This window comes from Cyprinodon tularosa, unplaced genomic scaffold (assembly GCF_016077235.1).
Source record: "Cyprinodon tularosa strain WSP-4 unplaced genomic scaffold, ASM1607723v1 ctg459, whole genome shotgun sequence".
Taxonomy (NCBI): Eukaryota; Metazoa; Chordata; class Actinopteri; order Cyprinodontiformes; family Cyprinodontidae; genus Cyprinodon; species Cyprinodon tularosa.
The window spans coordinates 217008-239224 of NW_024039184.1; the positions used below are offsets into that span (position 1 = coordinate 217008).

At 41.8% G+C, this 22217-nt stretch overlaps 1 protein-coding gene and 2 non-coding genes across 4 annotated transcripts in view; all 3 read left to right on the plus strand.

The window, feature by feature from the left end:
- Positions 1–1878: 1878 nt before the first annotated feature.
- The window catches only part of baz1a (bromodomain adjacent to zinc finger domain, 1A), a 47213-nt gene continuing 26874 nt past the window's right edge, over positions 1879–22217 (plus strand). For both annotated transcript variants that reach the window (XM_038300875.1, XM_038300876.1), the window contains exons 1-11: positions 1879–2026; positions 2318–2450; positions 6035–6313; positions 6541–6699; positions 9426–9527; positions 13748–13835; positions 13909–14013; positions 16334–16570; positions 16645–16740; positions 20192–20330; positions 22036–22167. In XM_038300875.1, the coding sequence (XP_038156803.1) occupies positions 2338–2450; positions 6035–6313; positions 6541–6699; positions 9426–9527; positions 13748–13835; positions 13909–14013; positions 16334–16570; positions 16645–16740; positions 20192–20330; positions 22036–22167 (1450 nt within the window). In that variant the 5' untranslated portion in view covers positions 1879–2026; positions 2318–2337. The remainder of the gene's footprint in view (positions 2027–2317; positions 2451–6034; positions 6314–6540; positions 6700–9425; positions 9528–13747; positions 13836–13908; positions 14014–16333; positions 16571–16644; positions 16741–20191; positions 20331–22035; positions 22168–22217) is intronic.
- Positions 5765–5851, plus strand: LOC119793691. The gene has a single exon (XR_005282121.1). It is a non-coding gene; the product is annotated as a small nucleolar RNA SNORD53/SNORD92 (small nucleolar RNA).
- LOC119793692 lies at positions 7619–7705 on the plus strand. Its single transcript, XR_005282122.1, has one exon. It is a non-coding gene; the product is annotated as a small nucleolar RNA SNORD53/SNORD92 (small nucleolar RNA).

Here is a 22217-nt window from a genome sequence, read left to right on the forward strand (position 1 = left end):
ATAAGGGTGACAGAAAATGGATGGATGGCAATGAAATTGGAAAGTTTTATATGTATTTCTGAAGACTTAAGTACTTTTCAATGCATGTACTTTTGAACACAAGTATTTTCAAAAGTGTGTCCTTCAAAACTAGTATATTTACTTTTATTCAAACGGGTAACGGGTAATATCAATATTAGTAAAAAAGGTTAGTTTGACATTTTAAGATGTATGAAACTACTTCTAAATGAGCTCTGATGCAGCTGGATGGAAAGGTGAGTTAAATGTGTTATGAAATGGTTGGAGTCTTTTCTGATAAATAAAAGTAAAACATTTTAAACAAAATTAGATCAAAAGATAGCGTTATTAGTGATATTATAAAATATTAAGAGTCATGTTCCTCTGCTTAATAAACAGTCATAAAAAATGGAATTGAATGTAGTGGTATCATGTCCAACTTCTGCTGATGCTGATTAGGGTTCAACAACTTCAGTTCATCAAGGCCATTCCCTGTTAGGTTAATATATCTTTCACTGGCCAGATGGATCTCCTCAAAGTAGCAGTCCTCCCCTTCGTACCAAGAAGGAGGCTGTGAAACTCATTCTTGTCTCATGACCTTCGTTTGGAGCCTGTGAGGCTAAGAACAGATATACCTCAACATTTTTTTACTCCACAGCTGGCCTAATGGTTAGGGCAAAGAGCTTGGAATCCTGAGGTTGTGAGTTTGAAACCCACTCCCACAGACTGCCATGCTGAGCAAAGATCCTTAACCCCACACTGCTCCCTGAGTGCCGCACAATGGCAGCCCACTGCTCCCCAAGGGGATGGGTTAGGTGCAGTGAGTTAATTTCTCCATTGTGAGATCAATAAAGTTAAATTACTTACTATTTATTCAAAAGTGCAAACTCCCTATTGGATTTGATGTACTATTTTAAAACTACCCACAGTGGGATACACACAGATACATTTACTTAGAAGTAGGTTTTACTTGTATTTGAGTAAAGATATAATAACTACTCTTGCATAAAATGTCTGCCCCCTCCATCTACTGTGAGTACCTTCAGCTAATGAGAAGTTTATTTCTAAACAAATATACACCTTTATTATTTTTTGCATTCAAGGCTTGATGATTAAATGTTTTTTTCTTTCTGTCGAGTCATTTGGAGATTAAGTGAAAATATGGTAAACAGTAGATGTGTCAAAAGTTTTCCATGTTTATTACTCCAGTATAAATCCTACTGTTTAAAAACACATTTGTAGAAGTTAGAGGATCAACTTCAGCTTTTTACGATAGTGAAAGTGTAAAAGTACAATTTTTAAAACTACTTAAAGTATTAAAGCTTTACTGCTCTACCCTATTAAAGGAAAAATGTTCTACAATTCTGGGTGATAATTTCCTTAGACCTAATTTTCTTAGTTTTATCACTAATGGTGTCAAATTTAACGTTGCATCATCTTGAAAAACTATCTATTTTGGTATGTGGTGAGCAACAAGTTGGGGCAGCACCAAGTCCAACCACAAAGAAATTAATTGTCTGGATAAAACTAATTATTCTGATGTTTTTTTTTTATTTTATTTTTAAATACCAACAGGCCATAACCAAAATAAGCTTAAATGAAAGAAAACTAATGACTATTTTAAAAAAATGTAAGGAGTTCAATGTGGAGATAACTGCAAAAATGTAAGGAGCAGAAGTGAAGTTTTCTAAACTAATTACTTCAGTAAAGTATAGGAAACCACAATTTCTGACTTTTTACTTAAGTAAAAAAAGATGAAGTACTGCTGTTGTTTATGAAGTAGTATTTTGGATACTCTATCCACCTCTGGCTATAGTTTATTCTCAAACTGTTGCATGATAACCGATTTCTCGTTTCTTGTTTGAAGCTAACATAGCTGAAATTTCCCAGCAAACCGGGAGTCCGTGAAGTGGTCTAAAAGTTCGTCAACAAGCCGCCAGGCAGAGCCCGGAGTTCTTCCTCCTCGGTCCGGACCGCCTGTTACCGCTTCATCGAGCCACAACTTGGCGAAGACCGACCCTTCCTATCGGTCTGTGGCTGTTTTTGGTGTATGGAGAGTCGGAGCCTCGAAGCTGGGAGCTCCCGGTTGGGTTGATCTCAGAGTTTGGTGGCTCGGTTGGAGATAATGAAGAGGAGCACTTCCATGCGGCCAGGATTATCGGCGCGTGTAACAAAAGACCCGCTCACCTCCTCCTCCGCTCTCCCGCTGCTCTGTCGGTCTTCCTAACCGGGGTTCTGCTTTAGCTCCAGACTTTTATTTAAGACGTTTATCAGCGCTTTGGGGGTAACGGCCGTGACCCGGTTTCGCTCTTTCTTTCAGAGTGGAAGCGGAGCGAAGAGATGCCGCTGCTCCACAGAAAGCCCTTCGTCCGGCAGAAACCTCCGGCGGACCTCAGGCCGGAGGAAGAAGTGTTTCTCTGTAAAATCACCCACGAAGTCTTCAGGACCTACGAGTAAGTCTCTGCTTCCACTCTGAAAAGCGTTTAAACTAACTTTAGAGTGTTCATTGACGGACAAACTTCCACACAACACAGAAAACTAAGTATTTTTTTTTATTATAAATAAAACTAGAATTAAACTTTTTTTGTGTTTTTAAAGAAGTGCTCCCGGTCAGTAGGAGCGGGTTAAAGCAGGCGGTCGGAGCGGGACAGGTGTACGGCGGCTAGCTGTTAGCCTGGTTAGCTATCGGAGCTAAGCCCGGGAGTGTAGGGCTCCCGTCCGCGCGCAGCCGGTCCCAGAGGAAACGCTCCGTTATGACACTCTAATGGTCCCTATAGCGACACACAGAAATACCAAAATACCTTTTAGTTGTTTGGTTCTCCATGAACCAGAGAGTCCGTCAATAGAAGTTCAGAAAGCAGTGGGTTTACTGGATAACAACCACAGCTAAACAGTTAATAATGATGTGTTTGGGTTTAGTTTTAAACACAGTGGAACATTTTTCCTTAGACGAGGATAAATGGAGCGTTTGTGGAAAACCTTTTAATCAACTTGTCCGAAGTGAAGTGAAGATGAACAGTGTTCAGCTGTCTGCCACATGGCAGCCATATTGGATTTTTAGTGAAGTGGAACCTGCAAGTTTCCCACTGAAGGTCCACCTTCATCTACCTGCTATATGAGATGTTACCTGCTACAAAATGTTAAGGAATGTTTTCTTTTTGTTTTTGTTTTTTTTTACATTACAACCAATGGAAAGTGCAACTTCTGTGGTCACACTGTCCACTATGACTGAAAGATAGTGATGAAGGAAAGAAACTATTTTATCCATACAGGATTATTAAAGAAAAAAATAAAGCCCCCCACTGAAAAATAAACATACAGAGTCTAAATAAGAACAATATCTATTAGGGTTGGAAAGGTTCACAAAATCCTCGGTTCGGTTCACGGTTTCGTGGTCACGGTTTTCGGTTCGGTATATTTTTATTGTTACACCCAAAAAAAAAATAATTAAAATTAAAATAAAAAAAAAGTTATGAAAAAATAAACATTTATGAAAAAAATCCCCAAAATTAATGAACTGTAATTATTTTTAATGATCCGCGGAAACCCTGTATCATTTCTGCATGTTTTGCTGCTTTGAATTTAATCATCTCGCGCATGCCCTCTATGATCTCCAAGGAACTCAGAGCGGAGCGGACGGGAGCCACAGTGGAGGCTGTAGGCTTTGCTTTGTGCAGGCGGTCTGGAGCGCAGCGGGGCGGAGCGCTGATGGAGTATGTGGGATTTCGGGGTCAGCATGACATGTTGGTCATGTTGCTGTAAGCATAAACAAAACGTGTTGCACAATGCTTGCACACTGTTGCACTTTTATCCACAACTTTCTTTCCGCCGTCATCGTAGGTCACTCTAAATGCAAAGTGGTCCCATACAGCAGACCTATAAAGTGCTGCTGGCGCGTCTTCCAACTTATGTTCTTTCCCACTCGCCATACCCACACAATTCTCCACAACAACTGATTTTTTTTTCTGCTACACCCAGCTACGCTGCTTCGCTTCTTCTTCTTCTTCTTGTTTACTACTGGTGGTTGGCTTTGGTCGCAGTACCGCCACCTTCTGCTCTGGAGTGTAAACGCTTCACCTATGAGAAAAAGGAGCAGCGCATGAACCGAACGCAACACAAGTGAATCGAACCGAACAGTTCGGACGGTTTTCGTAAACCGTCCCATCCCTAATACCTATATATCTATAAAAATTATCTCCTTCTTACCTTTTTTTCACATTGGGATTTTGTGGGAGAAACTGAGGGGAAAAAATTATGATTTTTTTTTTTTCACATCAGTGTTATAAATCCCTGATATGTGCTGCTGATTCCTTGAGACAATGTTGCTTTTATTTTCTTCATTTAAATTATAAAAGTGACACAATGATGAAAACAAATTTTCCAATTTAATCAAAAAAGAAATAATTAACAGTATTAACTGTGGATGGCAGATGTAGGGAGAAGCATTGCTTCATGCGACCTGCTGCTGCTGAAAGCATTAAATAACTTGAATAATAATCATTGAAATGTATTTATCTCACATTGGAGAAATTCACTCTCTGCACTTAACCCATCTCCTTGGGGAGCAGTGGGCTGCCATTGTGCGACACCCGGGGAGCAGTGTGGGGTTAAGGGTCTTGCTCAGGGACCCAGAGTGCAGGCTGTGGGGATCAAAATGGGTACTGCAACCTTCTCAGAGCACAAGCGCACTGCTCTAACCACTAGGCCACCACTCTCCCAAAGGTGAACGCATGCCTCTATTCATGATTACAGGAAAAAAAGAGTTTTTGGGGTGGCTGATTTATCTCTAAAATGCATAAAGAATAAATAAAAGGGAGCAGAACAAATTAGCAGATTTTTTTTCTTTCTGTAAGTTCAAACTTTATATGTTTCTTGGAAAAAAAGAATGAGAGTCATGATTCTAATTATCTCCATTTAATTGTCACTTTTTATCAGTCACTGATATTTTAAAGTTTAATGCTAAAAAAGTAGCTTTTCTACTGAAACAATTAATAGTATTAATCCATTATTAAAATAATCATTTAATTTGATAATGAAACGGTGATTAACTGGAGTATACAGATTGTAAAACATTCAGGGAGAGAGTATTTATTTTTGTACATCTCTTAGCTCTTAATGATGCATTTGAAATTTAGATGTATCTATTTATTTGACGGTACATTAATAAGCATTCTGGCAAATTCACCAGAATTAGCCTAAAGGCTATTTTTCATCTGTTGTCCCTAGAGAGATCTTAAAATTGTCTACCTTAGAAAAAACACAACAGTAAGCATTTTACAAATGTACAAAAGTTATCTGCTTTCTTGAGTTGAAATGCTGGTTAATTGACTAAAGCGTCCGAATGTTGCGAAAAATCTAAATTGCAATTATTTTAACCAAAATTGCGTTTTTTAATTATGGATTTTCTTTGCACTAACTAGGGCTGGACGATATGAGCTCCAATCAATATTGCCATCAATTGGGCAGTTTTACTTCAATAACGATAAATGCTCCTCTATCAGACATAAAGGAATGTGCAGGAAATGTATCTGATCTATTTATAATTTACTTATTCTGTAAAACACATTATATATTACTTTCAGTTAAATATTAAAAGCCTGGTACTTATTCATGTTTAAGCATTCAACCATGTCTCATTGAACAGGAGAAAAATGTTTCCTCTCTTCCAAACATTTTTGTGCAAAGATAATGGAGCCTTTTGCACATCTTAGAACTTAGAGATGAGGATGGACAGGAACCGCTCATCCTGTGGCTGCATGTGGTGGAGGAGGAGTGATGATGCTGAGAAATGGTTTCGCTTTATGTGCTGATGACATCATATGATGTCACAAATTTCTCTTGGCTGTCTGACCAATCCACTGCCAGTCACAGGGATGTTTGAACAGGAACCACAAAATACTTAGGAATAAGGGTGTTTATAATAATCGTTTTGTATTGATGCATCGATCCAACAGCTGACGATCCGATGCATTGATACGTCCGCAAGAGTATCAATTCCTGGAGATGGTGGATAATTTTTCTCTTTCCTTCCCCACAGCGAGTTCTTTGAGAGGACCATCCTCTGTAACAGCTTAGTGTGGAGCTGTGCACTGACGGGGCGAGCGGGCCTCACCTACCTGGAGGCTGTGGAGAGCGAGCGACGGGCCAGACACAGTCTGCAGAGCTTCCCTCAGGCCCTCGTAGTGCCGCTGCTCCACCTGGCCGCCCTGAGCCGCCGCTGCAGGCTGTCAGAGCTCTGCGAGGATGTTTACGCCTTTGTCAAAGATCGTTTCTTCCCGGGAGAAACGGTGGACGTCAGCGGGCGCAACGGAGCCAGGTAAAAAACGGGTCATCCACTTTTCCATCATGTGCAACTGTGCTGGAAGTGTTGGTCTCTCCTCCTGGAGGAGGTGTTAGAATTTTCTGCAGATTCTGCAGAATAAGCTTGGAGGAAGAGTTTCCACCTTATAATTAACCTCTATATCCAGACAATGAGATGAAGCCTGTTTGAAGCAGTCGGGCTGTTATCGGTTTTGCTGATGGTGAATACTGTGTGTGTTTCAGGCGGGTGTGCGAGATTGTGCAGGTACTCTCGCCTTCGTCATTTTCTAACAGAACGCCACCCCCCGTCAGCCAGAGCAAGCGGGCGGACAGCGACACCATCGTTATCAGCGACAGCGACGATGAAAGGGACGTCTTTGAGAGTCCCACACAGCTCAACGGGTTGGTAGATCCAAAACACCTGAAACCAGTTCCACACAGTCCACTGGGCAGAGCTTAGGACTCCACCTTAACGTACTGGTTTCATGGAATAACGAACTGGGATTATTTTAGAACGAACAAAGGGACCACATTTGATCCACACCAGACTATTGTAGGACACTTTACCCTGAACCCATCAGCAGAGAGTCTCAGAAAATTGGAGGAAAATAATAAAATCTGCAAAAAATAGGAATATTATTTCTTAAAAAGATAAGTTAATGATTATTATACAATCTAACTCGTGATATTACATCATATTGAGATAAAAAACTGAGGATTTAAAACTGACCTTTGGGGCTTTTCTCCTTGCTGACGACGTTTTAAATGTAAAACAGATGAATCCCGCTTCAGCTGACAGGAAATCACCTGATTTAAAGGAACCTAAACCAAGAGCAGGTTGAACCTGAAAAAGACAAACATTCGGTCATTTAGATTTTATTTCTATACACAGCTTGTTATTACTCTGCAGTAAAACAATATTATCACTGACATGTTAGTTTATATTCTTATGCCAACATATGGGTTGCAGTCTATGACCCTTCCTTATTCCAAATGATTCATTAATCTTTCCTCAATATGCTGCACACACTGCCCGGTTATGGATCGGGAATAAAGGTAGGTTGTTTCTGTTGTATTTAAAAAAAATAGAAACCTAAGAAATCCAATTAATAAGTATTCACAGCCTTTACCTGAAAGCTCAAACTTCAGACATTAGGACCAGTTCTGCTGCTCTGGAGGTGTGCATCATTCTATTAGCTTTTCCCCCTTCCTGCGGTATTAGTCTGCTTGGTTAGAACATGGAGGCTATCAGATCAGGTATCGACAACCTCAGTGAGACGAGGATGGACAGGAACCGCTCATCCTGTGGCTGCATGTGGTGGAGGAGTGATGATGCTGAGAAATGGTTTCGCTTTATGTGCTGATGACATCATATGATGTCACAAATTTCTCTTGGCTGTCTGACCAATCCACTGCCAGTCACAGGGATGTTTGAGCGGGTACCACAAAATACTTAGGAATAGGGGTGTAAATAATAATCGTTTTGTATCGATGCATCGATCCACCAGCCAACGATCCGATGCATCGACACTTCCGCAAGAGAATCGATTCATGTTTTTTTTTTTTTTTCCTCCGGTCTATTTTTATCCATTTGCTCCTGGGCGTAATTCTCCCTCCCGTGCTGCGGTGGCGCTAAACCTATTTTGCCCTCCTACCGCGCCTCCTGGTTATACTCTTACAGCAGTGTGTCACAGTGAGCTTGACACAGACATTTTTGATCTATGCTCAATATTGAAGCGTGGTCTGTGCTACACACTGGGTCTAGATACGGCCGAGGCATTGAAGAAGTAGGGGCGAGTTTAGTCCGACGACGGAGGGACATGAGGGCCAAAAAGAGCGGAGATCCAGGTGGAAAAAGGGTCCCAGCGTTCTCACGCACCTCGCTCTTCTAGCGGGTCAAACTTCACGAGGTATTTTCTGCAGTTTCGGTAAAAGCAAAACAAGCCGGCTTCCTGTCTGCGGTCAGCTACAATTTGGGAGAGGTGCAGCGGAGCGACTGTGGAGGGGGGGGGGGACGTCTGGAGCCGAGGTATTGAATTGCACTCATTGCACTGATTTTGTGCAGTATTTATTGATGCAAGGCCTTTCAGAATCCATAACGCAGAGGTATTATTATTTTTCAGTGAATGAAGTTTTAAAAGGAATAGGTGGAGTGTAACTTTTCTACTTCTGTTATTTGCTGTTGTTTCTCAAAAAAAAAATGCATAACAATATTACAGCTACAACCAGACTGTGAGGCTTCCGCCATAACAATCCCGCCCCCTTGATAAACGACCAATCACATTCACTTTATTCACTCGTGTGAAGTCGTGCACCACTCAGGAGAATTCGGAAATGCAACAGTTGGAACAGCCGCTCCCCTGCGACTTTAAACCCCTCTTGCAGCCTACCTTACAGCACATGTGCTTTCATCCTAACAGGCTGCTTATTTCAGCCTTACTTTCAAATGGTGCATCACAAACAGATGGTGCGCAGACTCTTCATCTTCACAAATATTAGGCAGCTGGTATTTCCAGCTGGACTTGGAGAAAATTTAAAATTATTCCAATAGAATTGAAATTAGAAGGACTTCTGATTTATTGCCCTCTGAGTGGCTGGATCATGGAGAGAAGGTGATCATGGAGAAATCCAGAGGCCCCCGGACCTCAGACTGGGACGACGACCCAAAGAACACAGCAGAATCTCAGAGGAGTGGATCAGAACCACTCTGAATGTCCCGGAGGGACCAAGACTTGAAGAGTCCAGACTTGATTCTGAAAAGGGCTGCAGAGACGCCTTCCTCCAACCTGATGGAGCTGAGATGTTCTGAAAAAAGAAAGATGCAGAGCTCAACTGGATGATTCAGATCCAAACAGACTGGAGGCTGGAACTGCTGCCAAAGAGTTAGAGGCCGAACGCTGATGGAAACCCGATTTCTGAGGTTTCTACTAATACATGTGTAACTATCTTATAAAGCTTATTTTCATTTATATAACTGCATATCAAGTTTAGAACAAAGAGGAAAGAGATTTAATAAAATAAAGAATTTGGTGTACAGCTCTTCTCATGCTGTTCCTAATGTTTGTTGCTTTTTATCTTGAAGAAGTTACTAAAATGTAAAATGTATGAATCCATGTTTGTGCTTGCAGTGGAAAGAAGAAGCCCCTGAATCCATCCGCATATAATTACAAAGTCCGGCTGGTCAAAGATGAAGGCAGTGAACCTTTCACAGTCAAAGCCAATCAGATCAGGTAAATATCTGCTCTAATGTTCATTTTTGAAATGAATTCATTTCATGTGCTCATTGAATATGCTCTACTCACCTGTTCTAGTGTCTTTAACAGACTATAGAAGTGTATTAAAATAGTGCTGTTTTTTGTGTGTAATTGGTGTGAAGCAAAATATTTGAATAAAGGGTCCACATCTTGTCTTGAAACAAGGTCAATGTTAAACCAGATTAACACAATATTCATCACATCTGAGACGGTTTTTAGCCTTTGCAACCTGTCTAGGGGTGGCCCAATCATAACATGAAAGATCCATCCTCTTCAGATCCCAAGCAGCCAGCACACAAACATGAACATTTTATGATGTTATTTATTTAAAAGAAAAAGGTATTTTTAAGATAAATTTTACAAGTGGGGCACATGACGCCAGAGAGAGCTAATGCGCAAAACGACAAACAAATCTGAACATTAACCAACTGACCTAATGGAAAATAAATAAACCAAATGACAAAAACGTACCTCCCTAACTAAGAAAACATGAGGAAACTTAAAGGCACACTATGCAACATTTTTCAGGTAAATAATGTGTTCCATAACGTTTTGGATGATAAAATGAGTCATTTCAGGTCGAACAAAGGTTTTCTCGGCCGCCCTGGTGGTCTGTAGGGGAAATACTGTACTTGCAATTGCAGGAGGCCTCGGCCCGCACCCATAGGCTCAGAAGTCTCGTGCATCGCTAGAGTCGTCTTGCTTTACCGCGAGAACTGCTACACGCCCCCAGTGAAAGGCATGCTCGTTGCTAGTGCAGTGGCGATATTTGTGCAGTTATCATGGCGTAACCAGCGAGAAAACAGCGGAATCCGAACAAAATAGTCACTTACCGCAGTAGACATGGTGATTCGTTGCGTTCGCCTGTCTGCTAAGCTCAAAACAACCGCGTCTGGCTTGACGGAGAAACCAGGAGAACAGCTGAGCATATTTACGACAGTGCAGTTTTACTTTCGCCCTCTGGGGGGAGCCTCGCTGGAAAATCAACACCGGTTGCATAGTATACCTTTAGGGAAACAAACGTCAGCAGCTTTTATATCCATCCAATCAGTGGCCTCCTGGAGTGAGGGATTGGACGTCTCCGTCTAGCAACCAAGCAGCAACAGGCACCTGCACGCTCCTATTTACATCAGTTGACAACGGCAGTCGTAACATTAAACAGCATTTAGTGCCATTAGAATTTCTCATTGTAAAGATCATGGAGCCGTCTTCCATCTGATCAGTTTAGTTTATTTCTATAGCGCCAAAACAACACCGGTCCTCTCAGGTCACTTTAGGGACTATTCAACCAGATCCTACAGGCAGAATAAAGGTTAAAAGTTTCTAAGGAAAACCACCTGATTGGTTCCAGTCATTGACTTTGCAGGATTCTCTCCTCCTGGATGAGCAGGTAGAAACAGTAGATTTTGACTCTTCAGCAATCCCTTCGCACTGAGCAAGCATGTCACAAAGGTGGAGAGGAAAAAACCCTTTTAATGGGAAGAAACGTCCAGCAGAACCAGGCTCCTATTGTTTCCTAAGAAGCTCGTAGATGTCTTGACCTGCCCGAGGAAATAGTTTCCCCTCCTGCAGCTTCTTATTTTTCTTCTTCTTTCATTCTTTCCACTGTAACAACAGCCACTCTGAAGAGTGTTTTTCACTGAACAGGCTGATAAAGCTGGATATTAGGAGTTTCTTCTCAGTGTATCACTATGAGATTATTATTGAGATATGTTATTAAAAAACAAACAAAACAAAAAAATATCCATCCATTATCTGACACGCTTGTCCCAAATGGGGTGGTGAGGGGTGCTGGTGCCTATCTACAGTTGAGAGGCGGGGTCCACCCTGGACAGGTCGCCAGTCCATCGCAGGGCAAACACAGAGACACACAGAACAAACAACCAGTCACACACTCACTCACACCTAAGGAAAATCTAGAGATGCCAATTAACCTAACATTCATGTTTTTGGACTGTGGGAGGAAGCCGGAGTACCCGGTGAGAACCCAAGCATGCTCAGGGAGAGCATGTAAACTCCATGCAGAAAGACTCCGGGCCGGGAATCGAACCCAGAACCTTCTTGCTACAAGGCTGAGCAGAAAAGGCAAATCAAAATAAAAAATAAAAATAAAAACACCAGCTGAAGTATAAAGGTTGTGGTGTTAAATTAATAAATATGCATTTTATTGGATATTATCTGATATCTAGTTATCGGTGATGGATTCCTTTGGTGTCTGATTACTATGAGCTCAGTAGCAAAGACCTGAGGTTGTGTCCCAATACACTCCCATCCCTGTGTTCCGGTTCATTATTGATGCTGCATCTATATCACAGAGGTGTAAGTCAATGATGGAACCTTTTCTGTCCGGTTCTGCCTGCCTGTAACCCGTCCACTCAAACCCTGAAACGCACCTCTACAACCAGCCCCTGTAACCAGCACACTTCCCAGCGGTGGTGGGGTGGGGGTGGGGGGTCGGGGGTATTGCTGATTTATCCAGTGTATGCCCGACATCCCACAATCTGTATTGTATTAGGAACAGACCTAAATCATTGGTGCAGCAAGCTAATTGCTAAACCCCCCGCTGGATTAGGGATCTATGATATTAGATTTTTGGCTATTTGACACGTCTGATTTCCTTTGCCCAGAACTACTTATAGACAGCATGTAGTTTTCTTCCTCCTGTCCTGTTTGGCTGTTAAAAATCATTTGTCACCAAAGCTTTGTCTTTTATACGAGTGAATTCTATTAGTGAAATGGGCGATGGTCCATATTGGTTGGTCCCCATAACGCACTGATAATGGTGTGCAACCCTCATTATTATCAGTGGAATGCTAAGATGACGTTGGCGCACCGCTGCTTTACATTTGAATGCTGTTCATCTCAATAATATGGCTGAAAAATGTAAGCAGATGAATTGATTATTAAAATAACCAACTAGTTTAGTAATTGATTAATCTTCAACTGGATTATTTAGCTGACAGAGAGACCCACTTAGAACAGGAATTATTCCAAGATCGTAAAAAAAATGTAAACATTTTGCATTCAAGATAAAAAATATTTTTATTCTCTAAGACTGCTCTTTCCAGGTTTCCCGCGGGTCCTAAAAAAGTCTTAAAAGGCATTGAATTCTTCAAAATAAAGCTAAGGCCTTAATTGGTATTAAAATGTCTGAAATCAGTCTTTCGTAGGTCTTAATTTTTAAAACATCATAAATAGAATTTTTTATTTTTTTATTTTAAATTTTTTTTCTTAATAACGGCTCGCCATTATTGGTTCCATCCCGATAGAGGAACCAATAAAGCATTGTTGCGGCCGGGACATTTGGGAGATGCGCCATTTACTTTTTGTCTGGAAAATAAGAGCAAGTGTAAATGTAACGAAACTTGTCTCCAGCCAAGAGTTTTCTCCATGGCTAAAACCAGGGAACATACATGAGGCTAAGTGGATTTTGTTGAAAAAGTGATTCAAGCTCAGAACGATGGGAATTAAGGCAGTGGAGTCGCACATGCGAAGCACGAAACACAAAGTGTCAAAATGGATTTACTGAGAAACAGCCGGTATTTTTCAGTTCTGTTCCACCCTTGTTTCTGCAACGCCTCCACTTATCACCAAATCAAACATACTAAGAAAACGATACAAAGAAAAATAGCTGCAAAAAGACTTAGCACTGGTTATGTTGTGGCTTTAAAACTGATTTGTTTTATTCCCTGCTAAAACAAAGTTTGTGAATTCAGTTAAATAATTGTTAAAATATATCTGTCATTTGTGTGTTTTTAGCTTTCTTCGTGTATGGGAAGCTTTTCAAGATTTGAAACATTAGTGCAGTGGTTTATGTTAAAATAAACCTTTGGGTTAAGTTGTCGCAAGCAGGTTTTTCTTGTGTTTTTGAATTTGGTCTTACATTTTTATTTCAAGTGGCATTAAAAAGTCTTAAAAAGTCTTGAATTTAACTCGCCTTATGCTGTAGGAACCCTGTCTTTCCAGAACTCCTCAAGTGGAATTTTTTTTAAATTCCACCTTGTTTCTTCTTTAAGGGGCTTTTGGCTATCCGATTATTGATCGAAAAAATAATCGACAGGTTAATCAATTTGCAAAGTAATCATTAGCTTCAGCCCTGCTCAATCACATCCACATGGCTTTATGATACTAGAATGATGATCTTTAGTTTTTTTTATAAAACACCTCATCTTTTGATGTATTTATTCATTTTTCAGCCGTAAGAAATCTGTGCTATCCAGAGAACGCCTTAAGCTCCTCTTCAAGCATCATTGTGAACCTCAGAAGGGCAGCATCATTCTGAAGGTAGGAGCTCCACCACCATCTGCTCTGCAGGACCAACTCTCACCCGTTAGCTTCATCTGACTTCTGTTTTCAGCCCTCCACAGTGAAGCAGTACAGGCTCTCTGAACAGACCTTCTCTCAGTTCTTCCCTGAGGACCCCCCACTATTCAGCCCCCCCTCTAATGGCTCCCCGGGACAGGTATGGTTGGCTTTGACCCATCAGGATGTTATCAGGAATAACTGTAGTCTGTTCAACCACAGACCACAGTAATCTGCTCGCTGTGGGTCACACCCTCCAGAAAGATGCTAAACCTCAGATTGTCTTTAGTTTGTAGTTGGATTATTGACCCATGACCATAGCTTGGTTTGCTGCGTGGCAAATGTGTTTGTGGCAATCAATAAAGCCAAGTAACATTGAATATGTGCTGCATGAAGCATAAATACAGTAGCTTAAGCCCCTGTCATAGCATGACCATTTACACCTGTGTCTGCCTGAAGTACGAAAAATCTGGCACAAATGCTGACATGCATTGGATAAGTTATAGGTACGTTCTATATAAGTCATGAGCACGCCGAAACACGTCGACAAATGGCGAGTACCTTGACGTATGCCAGCATATGCTCATCCATGGGCCATCAGTTCCAGGTTAGTTATCTGATGGCTGACAGACGTTCAGTGTCGGTTCCTCATCAGTCGTGAAGTCTAGCTTATCCTAAACCTCTGAGTAACTTGTGCATAACTTCTGCGTAACTTATCCAGAACTTCTCTCCAACGCATATCAACGTATCTGACGTGTTCCAGACTGAACCTGTTTCTAACTTCCAGCTACTGTTTAATGGCGTATTGGCAGTGTTTTGGTATAAAGGGGGTTCACAGGAGGAAACCGTCAGTTCTCCTCCAGACTTCATCCCCATCATAGGGTGAGCCAGAAGGTGAGTGTGATTTATGCTCCCTGTGTTCACGCTAGGGATGGAACGGTTTATGAAAACCGTCCAAACCGTTCGGTTCAACTGTTTCAGTTCACGTGTGTTGCGTTCAGTTCATGCGCTGCTCCTTTTTCTCACAGGTGAAGCGTTTACACTCCAGAGCAGAAGGTGGCAGTACTGCGACCAAAGCTAACCACCAGTAGTAAAGAAGAAGAAGAAGAAGCGAAGCAGCGTAGCCGGGTGTAGCAGAAAAAAATCAGTTGTTGTGGAGAATTGTGTGGGTATGGCGAGTGGGAAAGAACAGGAGTTGGAAGACGCGCCAGCAGCACTTTATAGGTCTGCTGTATGGGACCACTTTGCATTTAGAGTGAGCTACGATGACGGCGGAAAGAAAGTTGTGGATAAAAGTGCAACAGTGTGCAAGCATTGTGCATCACGTTTTGTTTATGCTAACAGCAACGCGACCAACATGTCATGCTGACCCCGAAATCCCTCATACTCCGTCAGCGCTCCGCCCCGCTGCGCTCCAGACCGCCTGCACAAAGCAAAGCCTACAGCCTCCGCTGTTGCTCCTGTCCACTCCGCTCTGCTCCGAGTTCCTTGGAGATCATAGAGGGCATGCGCCAGATGATTAAATCCAGAGCAGCAAAACACGTGGAAATGATCCAAGGTTTCCGCGGATCATTAAAAATAATTACAATTCATTAATTTTTTTTTTTTTTCATTAATTTCATAAATTTTAATGGGATTTCGGTGTAACAATCAACATACACAGAATCGAACCGAAAACCGTGACCACGAAACCGTGAACCGAACCGAACCGTGGATTTTGTGAACCGTTCCACCCCTAGTTCACGCCCACCACCAACAAACTTCCTAGCAGACATGACGCCGGATCTGCTGCCACCAAAAACATTCTTTCACTCTTTTTATTTTTTATTTATTTTTTTCTTGCTGGAGGGAAACAGCAGCTAGGTTAATACAATGATCAAAGACATCTTTTTCTGCCCCCCTCAGGAGCAGCGATGTGGCTGAGGGGGGCAGCTTTAACTGATGCAGCATAAAGGGCTGGTTATCCTCTTGCAGCAGTGTGTCGCAGTGAGCGTGACGCAGACATTTTTGATTTATACTCAGTACTGAAGTGTGGTCTATATTCCACATCACAATGCCAAAGGGACAATCATGAAATAGCTGTGGGTCTAAATACGGCCAAGGCAGTCAGGTGTAGCAGAATGTCTGCGGAGGGGGCGGGGACGTTTTTGCGTTCACCGCGACATCTACACAGACGACCTAGTTTTGAAGTATAAATCAGCTTTAATGCCCATGAAATGGTGCTTCATTTTATGGGCATTACGCTGCAGTCCATTATGCAGAAGTTAGGCTGTGGTTGGACAGAAGCTCTGGACTCGTTATGAATACTCTATGTAAACACCCAATATTGAAATAATACATAGAAAGTTTAGCTTATGCCAGTGTTTTAGGAGATTCTGGGACGTCGGGCATACGCAGACTGACTGAAGGAGGACATTTTATCAGTAATGTTAAACTGCAGCTTTTCCAGTTTTTACATAGATTCTATGATTGATTTCCAGGCGACATCAATAAACGTGCTGGAAGAGAAGCTTAAGTTGCTGCAGAAACGAGAGGAGATGGCTGCTGCAACCCATGAGAAAGCACGGCTGAAGAGGGAACGGGAGGAGGTGCAGGAGGCCAAAAGGAAGGAGCGAGAGGACAAGGACAAGCTGAGGGAGGAACAGAGACTAAGATTTGAGGAGGAGAAGCAGAGGAAGAGGAATGAACGGGAGCTCAGGAAGCTAGAGAAGGAGAGGGTGAGTAGCCGTCTGTGTAAAGGTGGGATGACAGTTCGGGAGAAAATGTTAAAACTTTGGATTATTATCAACAGGAACGAGAGAAGCTGAAAGAAGAGAAGAAGAAATATGCTCAACGCCTGAGGCTGTTAAACCAACCCAGAGAGGATATGGAGTGTGAAGACCTGAAGGTCAGTGAACGCAGTATTATCGGTGTGGAGACGTTGAAAAAGGGAAATCAGTTCTTCACTGATTGGCATCACACTTCCTTTCTGTTTATAGCTTTCTACGCTCGTCATGGAAAATATTATTGAATAATTTTTGAGTTTTAGCTGGCTTAACGAGAGCAGTGGGCTTTAGGCTGCCCTGCAAGGCCTTAAACCTGGGTTTGAATGGAGACTAAGCCATTCTCAAGCACATATCAAGGTGCTCATTTTGAGCCTGGATCCATATTTATTTTTGATTCTGTTCATGGTGGAGAATCCTGCTTCACGGCAGCAGGTTGAGCCAAACATCCTCTAAATATGCAGGGTCATCTTTGAGCAAACCTTTTCACTTTTCTTTCACCAGTTCACCACAGTTCTTCCAGCAGTCCACACTTTCTCTTCTCTTTTTCTCATCATCTTCTCCTTCTTTCCCATCGCCCGGCTTGTCACAGGTTTGCCTGCTGTGTCTAAAAGTAGCAGCAGCAGCAACCCAGACTGACAGCAGCTCATTGGATAATTTGGATCCAGTGTTGGGAAAGTTCTCTTTCTACGTGAACTAGTTCAAAGTTCAGTTCACACATTTTAAAATGAACTAGTTCAGTTCATAGTTCACAATTCCAAAAAACGAACTAGTTCATAGTTCTTTTTTTTTTTTTTTTTTTTCTTCATATATTGCTCAATTACACCATAGCCTACTGTAGAACCACAGACAGCAATTATTTTATCAGTTGTAACTCTGAAACTGTGTGTCAGATTTCATCTTCATATCCAGTTTTGAATCCTTATCCAACCAGGGTTTACATTGGCATTGAGGGGACAGCATTTCCCCATTGTTGCTTTAATGCTTTGTTGCTGTCCATTCACTTCACACTAGTAGCAGCTGCAGCTTTCACCCCTACAGTATATTCTCAAAAACATCAGGAAAAATGTGCTGCTTGAATGGTCTTTTTTATGAGTAATTATTAAAAGAAAAATAGGAAAGTAGTCTTTAAGGTGCAAATGTTTTTTTTTTATTTTAATAATTTTTTCCATTTGAAATTCCATTTCAATACATACTAAAAAGGAATCCTGGAATCCTGGAAAATTATACCAGGCAGGTTTAACAAACAAGTTACATGGATAGTAAAACCCTCAAGAACAGGGGTCTTCTTTTCCAGACCAAGGACCCCCAAACTGATGGCGAGATGGAGCGGGGACCCCCTATTTATATATATTGTATGAAATTGTGTCCTATAGTCACTCTATTACAGATGGAGTAATGTAAAGAAATTAATTTCTCCCTGGGATTATTAAAGTTTTTCTGATTCTGATTCCTGGTTGATGGGACAGGTGTTGTGAAGGAAACGGTGCCCAGCTTGAAAGAGCTCCTGTGTGTCGCTGAATGTGAGCATTGATGACTGAAAGACATCTTCTGCCTCCATTTATCTGTTTACTACAGTGTGTTGATTTCATGTTAATGAGTATTTAAAGACATTTCAATTAGTGGGGGGGAAAAAAATGCAGGGGGGGAATATAAAAATATCAACTAACCATGCAGACCCTCATGCAGTACCTCCGTAGACCCCCTAGGGGTCGCGGATCCCCTGTTGAAGACCTCCGCTCAAGAAGATTTTACTAACACAAACTGAGGGACCAGGCTGAGGTAGGAATTTAAGGTTACTGAAGTGCGGATTTTTTTTACTGAAAGCCGGCGGGCAAACTTGTTTCCATCATCCTCACCGACCACCTGGTCATAAAGCTGTTTTAAGTCGCCTCCATGCTGCTGTGGCTTCCAGGCTGCATTTTGTTTTGATGACCCACGCGGCTGTAGGCTACGACGCTGGTAGCTGGTGTTGCCAGATTGGGTGTTTTTCCCGCTACATATTAAGGCCTGTTTACGGTGTGATTTAGCCGGGGTTTCGCCTGGAGGGCTTTATAGAAATCTGGTAAACTATTGAACGAAGCTGAACTGAGAGAGCGTGCCGTTCACAGACGCCAGAATGAACGAGTTCACAATAACGTTCATCAGGCAAGAATGCAGTACGTTCAGTTCACGTTCGCCCAAAATATGAACGAGTTCATGAACTTTCGTTCAATGAACGCGTTCAGGCACAACACTGTTTGGATCACATGCAGCCTGGTGCCAGGTGCTCTGGAGGGCTTTACCGTATTAACAGGAGAAGCGGCACAAGTGACGTTAGACACTGTCGTCGGACAACATGCAGTAATTTATAAATGTTTTACATCCGGTTGGGTCCGGATTAGCCAGAAGGTGGGTCCGAATCCGGGCTGCGGTCCGCTAATCCGTGACCTCTGCTGTAATGCTATTACTTCACCCTTCCTGACTCCATCTGAACACCAACGAGGCCCCATCCTTGATCTGTAGGCTTCCCTTTGAACTTGAACCATCCTTTGCAGCTGCAGGAATTATTGGAAGGCCATAGACTGCTGCTGATGCTCTTCCAACATCAGAAGGACTAGAGTTGACCTACGTGTGCAAAAAGCCTCTACAGACAGTGTGGAAAGCTAGCCATGGCTGTATAGGAAAGGAGCATACACTTATTGGATCTGGTGGTGTTGAATTTGCTCATGTAAAAGGTTCAAAACTCTCTCTTGGCAGAAATCAGGCCTCATATGGCGCATTTTACACCACTGGATCTGAGCCTATGCATTGCACTAGGTAATGTATGGCTTGGAAAAAGCTGTATCACCATGGAAACCTTTTGCATGAAGCTCTAGGCGGGGCGGGCCAATTATGTGGCATATGTAGATAACATGCGGAAGCAGGAGCCTGGATGTTGGCAGCTTCTGTCTGATAATCCAATCCTAGCTGGCTGATCAGAGAGATCAATGCAGAGGATGGAGAAAATACCTGGTTTATTGTTTAATATGGATTACTGCAGTAGAGTCAGGGCTTGTTCATGCTGGTTATTATTTTTGCTTCTTTTACAGTATATTTCTCTGTTTCTTGATTAAGTTGCATTTAACTTAGGCTAAGTACAAATTTGTTAGATTTTCTTTCAGCGTTTGGTAAAACTGCTGTTGTTGTTCCACCAGAAAGAAAGAATACAGATTATGCGTAAAAATCCACACATAAAACGAGCTGCCTTGTCACTGCGTCTGCAGCCTTTATGTTCTGTGCAGCTGCACCACATTTCACACGAGGAAATGGAAAACGCAGAATCTCTGTTTTGATTTTTGGCCTAATCGCTGAGCCCTACCACTGATAGTTGATGGCAGAACATGGAGTCCACCAAGCTCCTGGGAAGGACTGGTTTTATCGCCAAGGTTTGTGGAAGTGATGGGAGCGCTGTGCAACTGTCTGTCTATTGGTTCTGACAGGCAAAACCCAGAATCTCTTGGATTCCCACTGAGGAATGTAAAAGTTAACGGATACTTTGATGTTAGATCACCATCTTTATGGTTTTCACTGCTAAATGTCTGTTTGTTCTTTAAGGAGCTACCCAGCCCGGTCCCTGTGAAAACCCGACTCCCTGCTGAGCTCTTTGGAGAAGCTCTGATGGTTCTGGAGTTTCTGCGAGCTTTCGGTGAACTTTTTGACCTGAAAGACGAGTTTCCTGATGGAATCACTCTGGGTGAGAACATTTCTTCTTAAATATCTTTATATTCTATGATTTGGGGACGATTGTTTCTCTCTGAGTGGCTGAATAATGAAATTATTGCTGTTTAATGAATCCAAGCCTTCAGATGCCTTCAGGTTTTTGATTCTTTTTTTCTTCTGATAAACTTCCAGATGCTTCTCTACAACAGAGTATTAGGGCCAGGCTAGAGATTTTTTTTTTCTTTTTCGTAATACAGTGAATCCTCGTTTATCGCGGGGGTTACATTCCAAAAAGAACCGTGATAGGTGAAATCCGTGAAGTAGAAACCTTTATTTTTTACAGTTATTATACAATGAAATACTCCATACAACATTGAAATCAAGGAACAAAAACTTTTTACAGGCCCAAGCATTTGTTTAACAAATAAAAGTACGGTATAAACGTTGTTAACTACTGTACTGTACTGTAAAATAATATAGTTATAAATAAATAAATGAGTAATAATTGTAATCATCAATAGGAAATGAAGGGTTAATATTGCGGGGATCAGCACCGCCCTGCCGTGACGGATTGGAACGGGAGAAAATGAAAAATGATTATGAAAAAAAATACAAAGTACAGTAGGACAAATAGTGACTGACGTGTACAGTACAGTATTTCACTGCTGTTTGACGGAGCCGCTGCATCCTGATTCTGCTCTGTGGCGTTTTTTTCTTCTAAAGCCTGCGGTGCAGGTGTGTTTTTTGGAGAGAAGAACATAGTTATCGGTAGTTGTTGACGCTCTTTTTTCTTCTGGGCCAAAAGATCCTTATAAACCGACATGCCACCATTAATTATGTTTGACAATAAAGTTTAACAATGCATGATGCAAATCCGTGAAGCAGCGAGAACGTGAAAAGTGAACCGCATTATAGCGAGGGTTCACTTTATTACAAGAATAAAATAACCAGATATAACATTACAAGAATGAAGTCATCATACCACAATCCGTTTCACAAAGAAAGCTTGGAGCTCCGCCCAGCAGATGACGACCGACCAGCTCAACCAATCAGCAACCTGAGTCCACTTTCACATCCTGCCCAGTTTGATGCTGGTGCTAAAGGATTTCCTTATTTGACAAACCGATGCCAACGTATAACTTCACATGATGCTCCACATTCCTCATTTTAGGGAAGACGGTGCTTCTTGTAAGAGTTATAAAATATAACTTTATTCTCATTATTTTAAGACTTAATTCTTGTAATTTTAAGACTTTATTCCCTTAATATTATGACTTTATTCTTGTAACTTTATGACTGTATTCTTGTGATATTACGACCTTGTCATAATTTTAGGACTTTATTCTCTCCTTTAAAATAAAAATAAAAAATAAAAAAGTCTTTAGCCTGGCCCTGATACTCTGTCGTACTGCTCTACCTAGAAGCTCGAGTGCAGGTTTGTTGTGGAGCTTTAGTTAGTTGTACTCCTCTGGACGCAGCGTCTCTCTGGAATTTAAACAGATCTGATGTTCTGCTGCCTCTGTGTCACAGCACATGGGGTCCAACTAGGTCTGTCTCTACTATATGCTGTACTGTCTGCATTCTGAGTTCCCTCACAGGAATTTAAGTGTGTTTTTTTTTTATTAAAAAGAGAATCTGGAGTCCTTTCATGAACCTGAACCTCACTGCAGCAGCTGGTCTGGTTCTGATCTAATACGTCTGTTCCCAGCTCTGTCTATAATCACTCTGTCGTTCCACAGAGGTTCTGGAGGAGGCTCTGGTCGGCAATGACCCAGAAGGACCTCTGTGTGAGCTTCTTTTCTTCTTCCTGACGGCCATTTTTCAGGCTCTGGATGAGGAGCAGGAGGAGGTGGCTAAAGATCAGGCTGAAGGTAGGAACAGGGGAAGCAAGCTGCACTGCTTTCAGGCCGTTTCCCAGAAT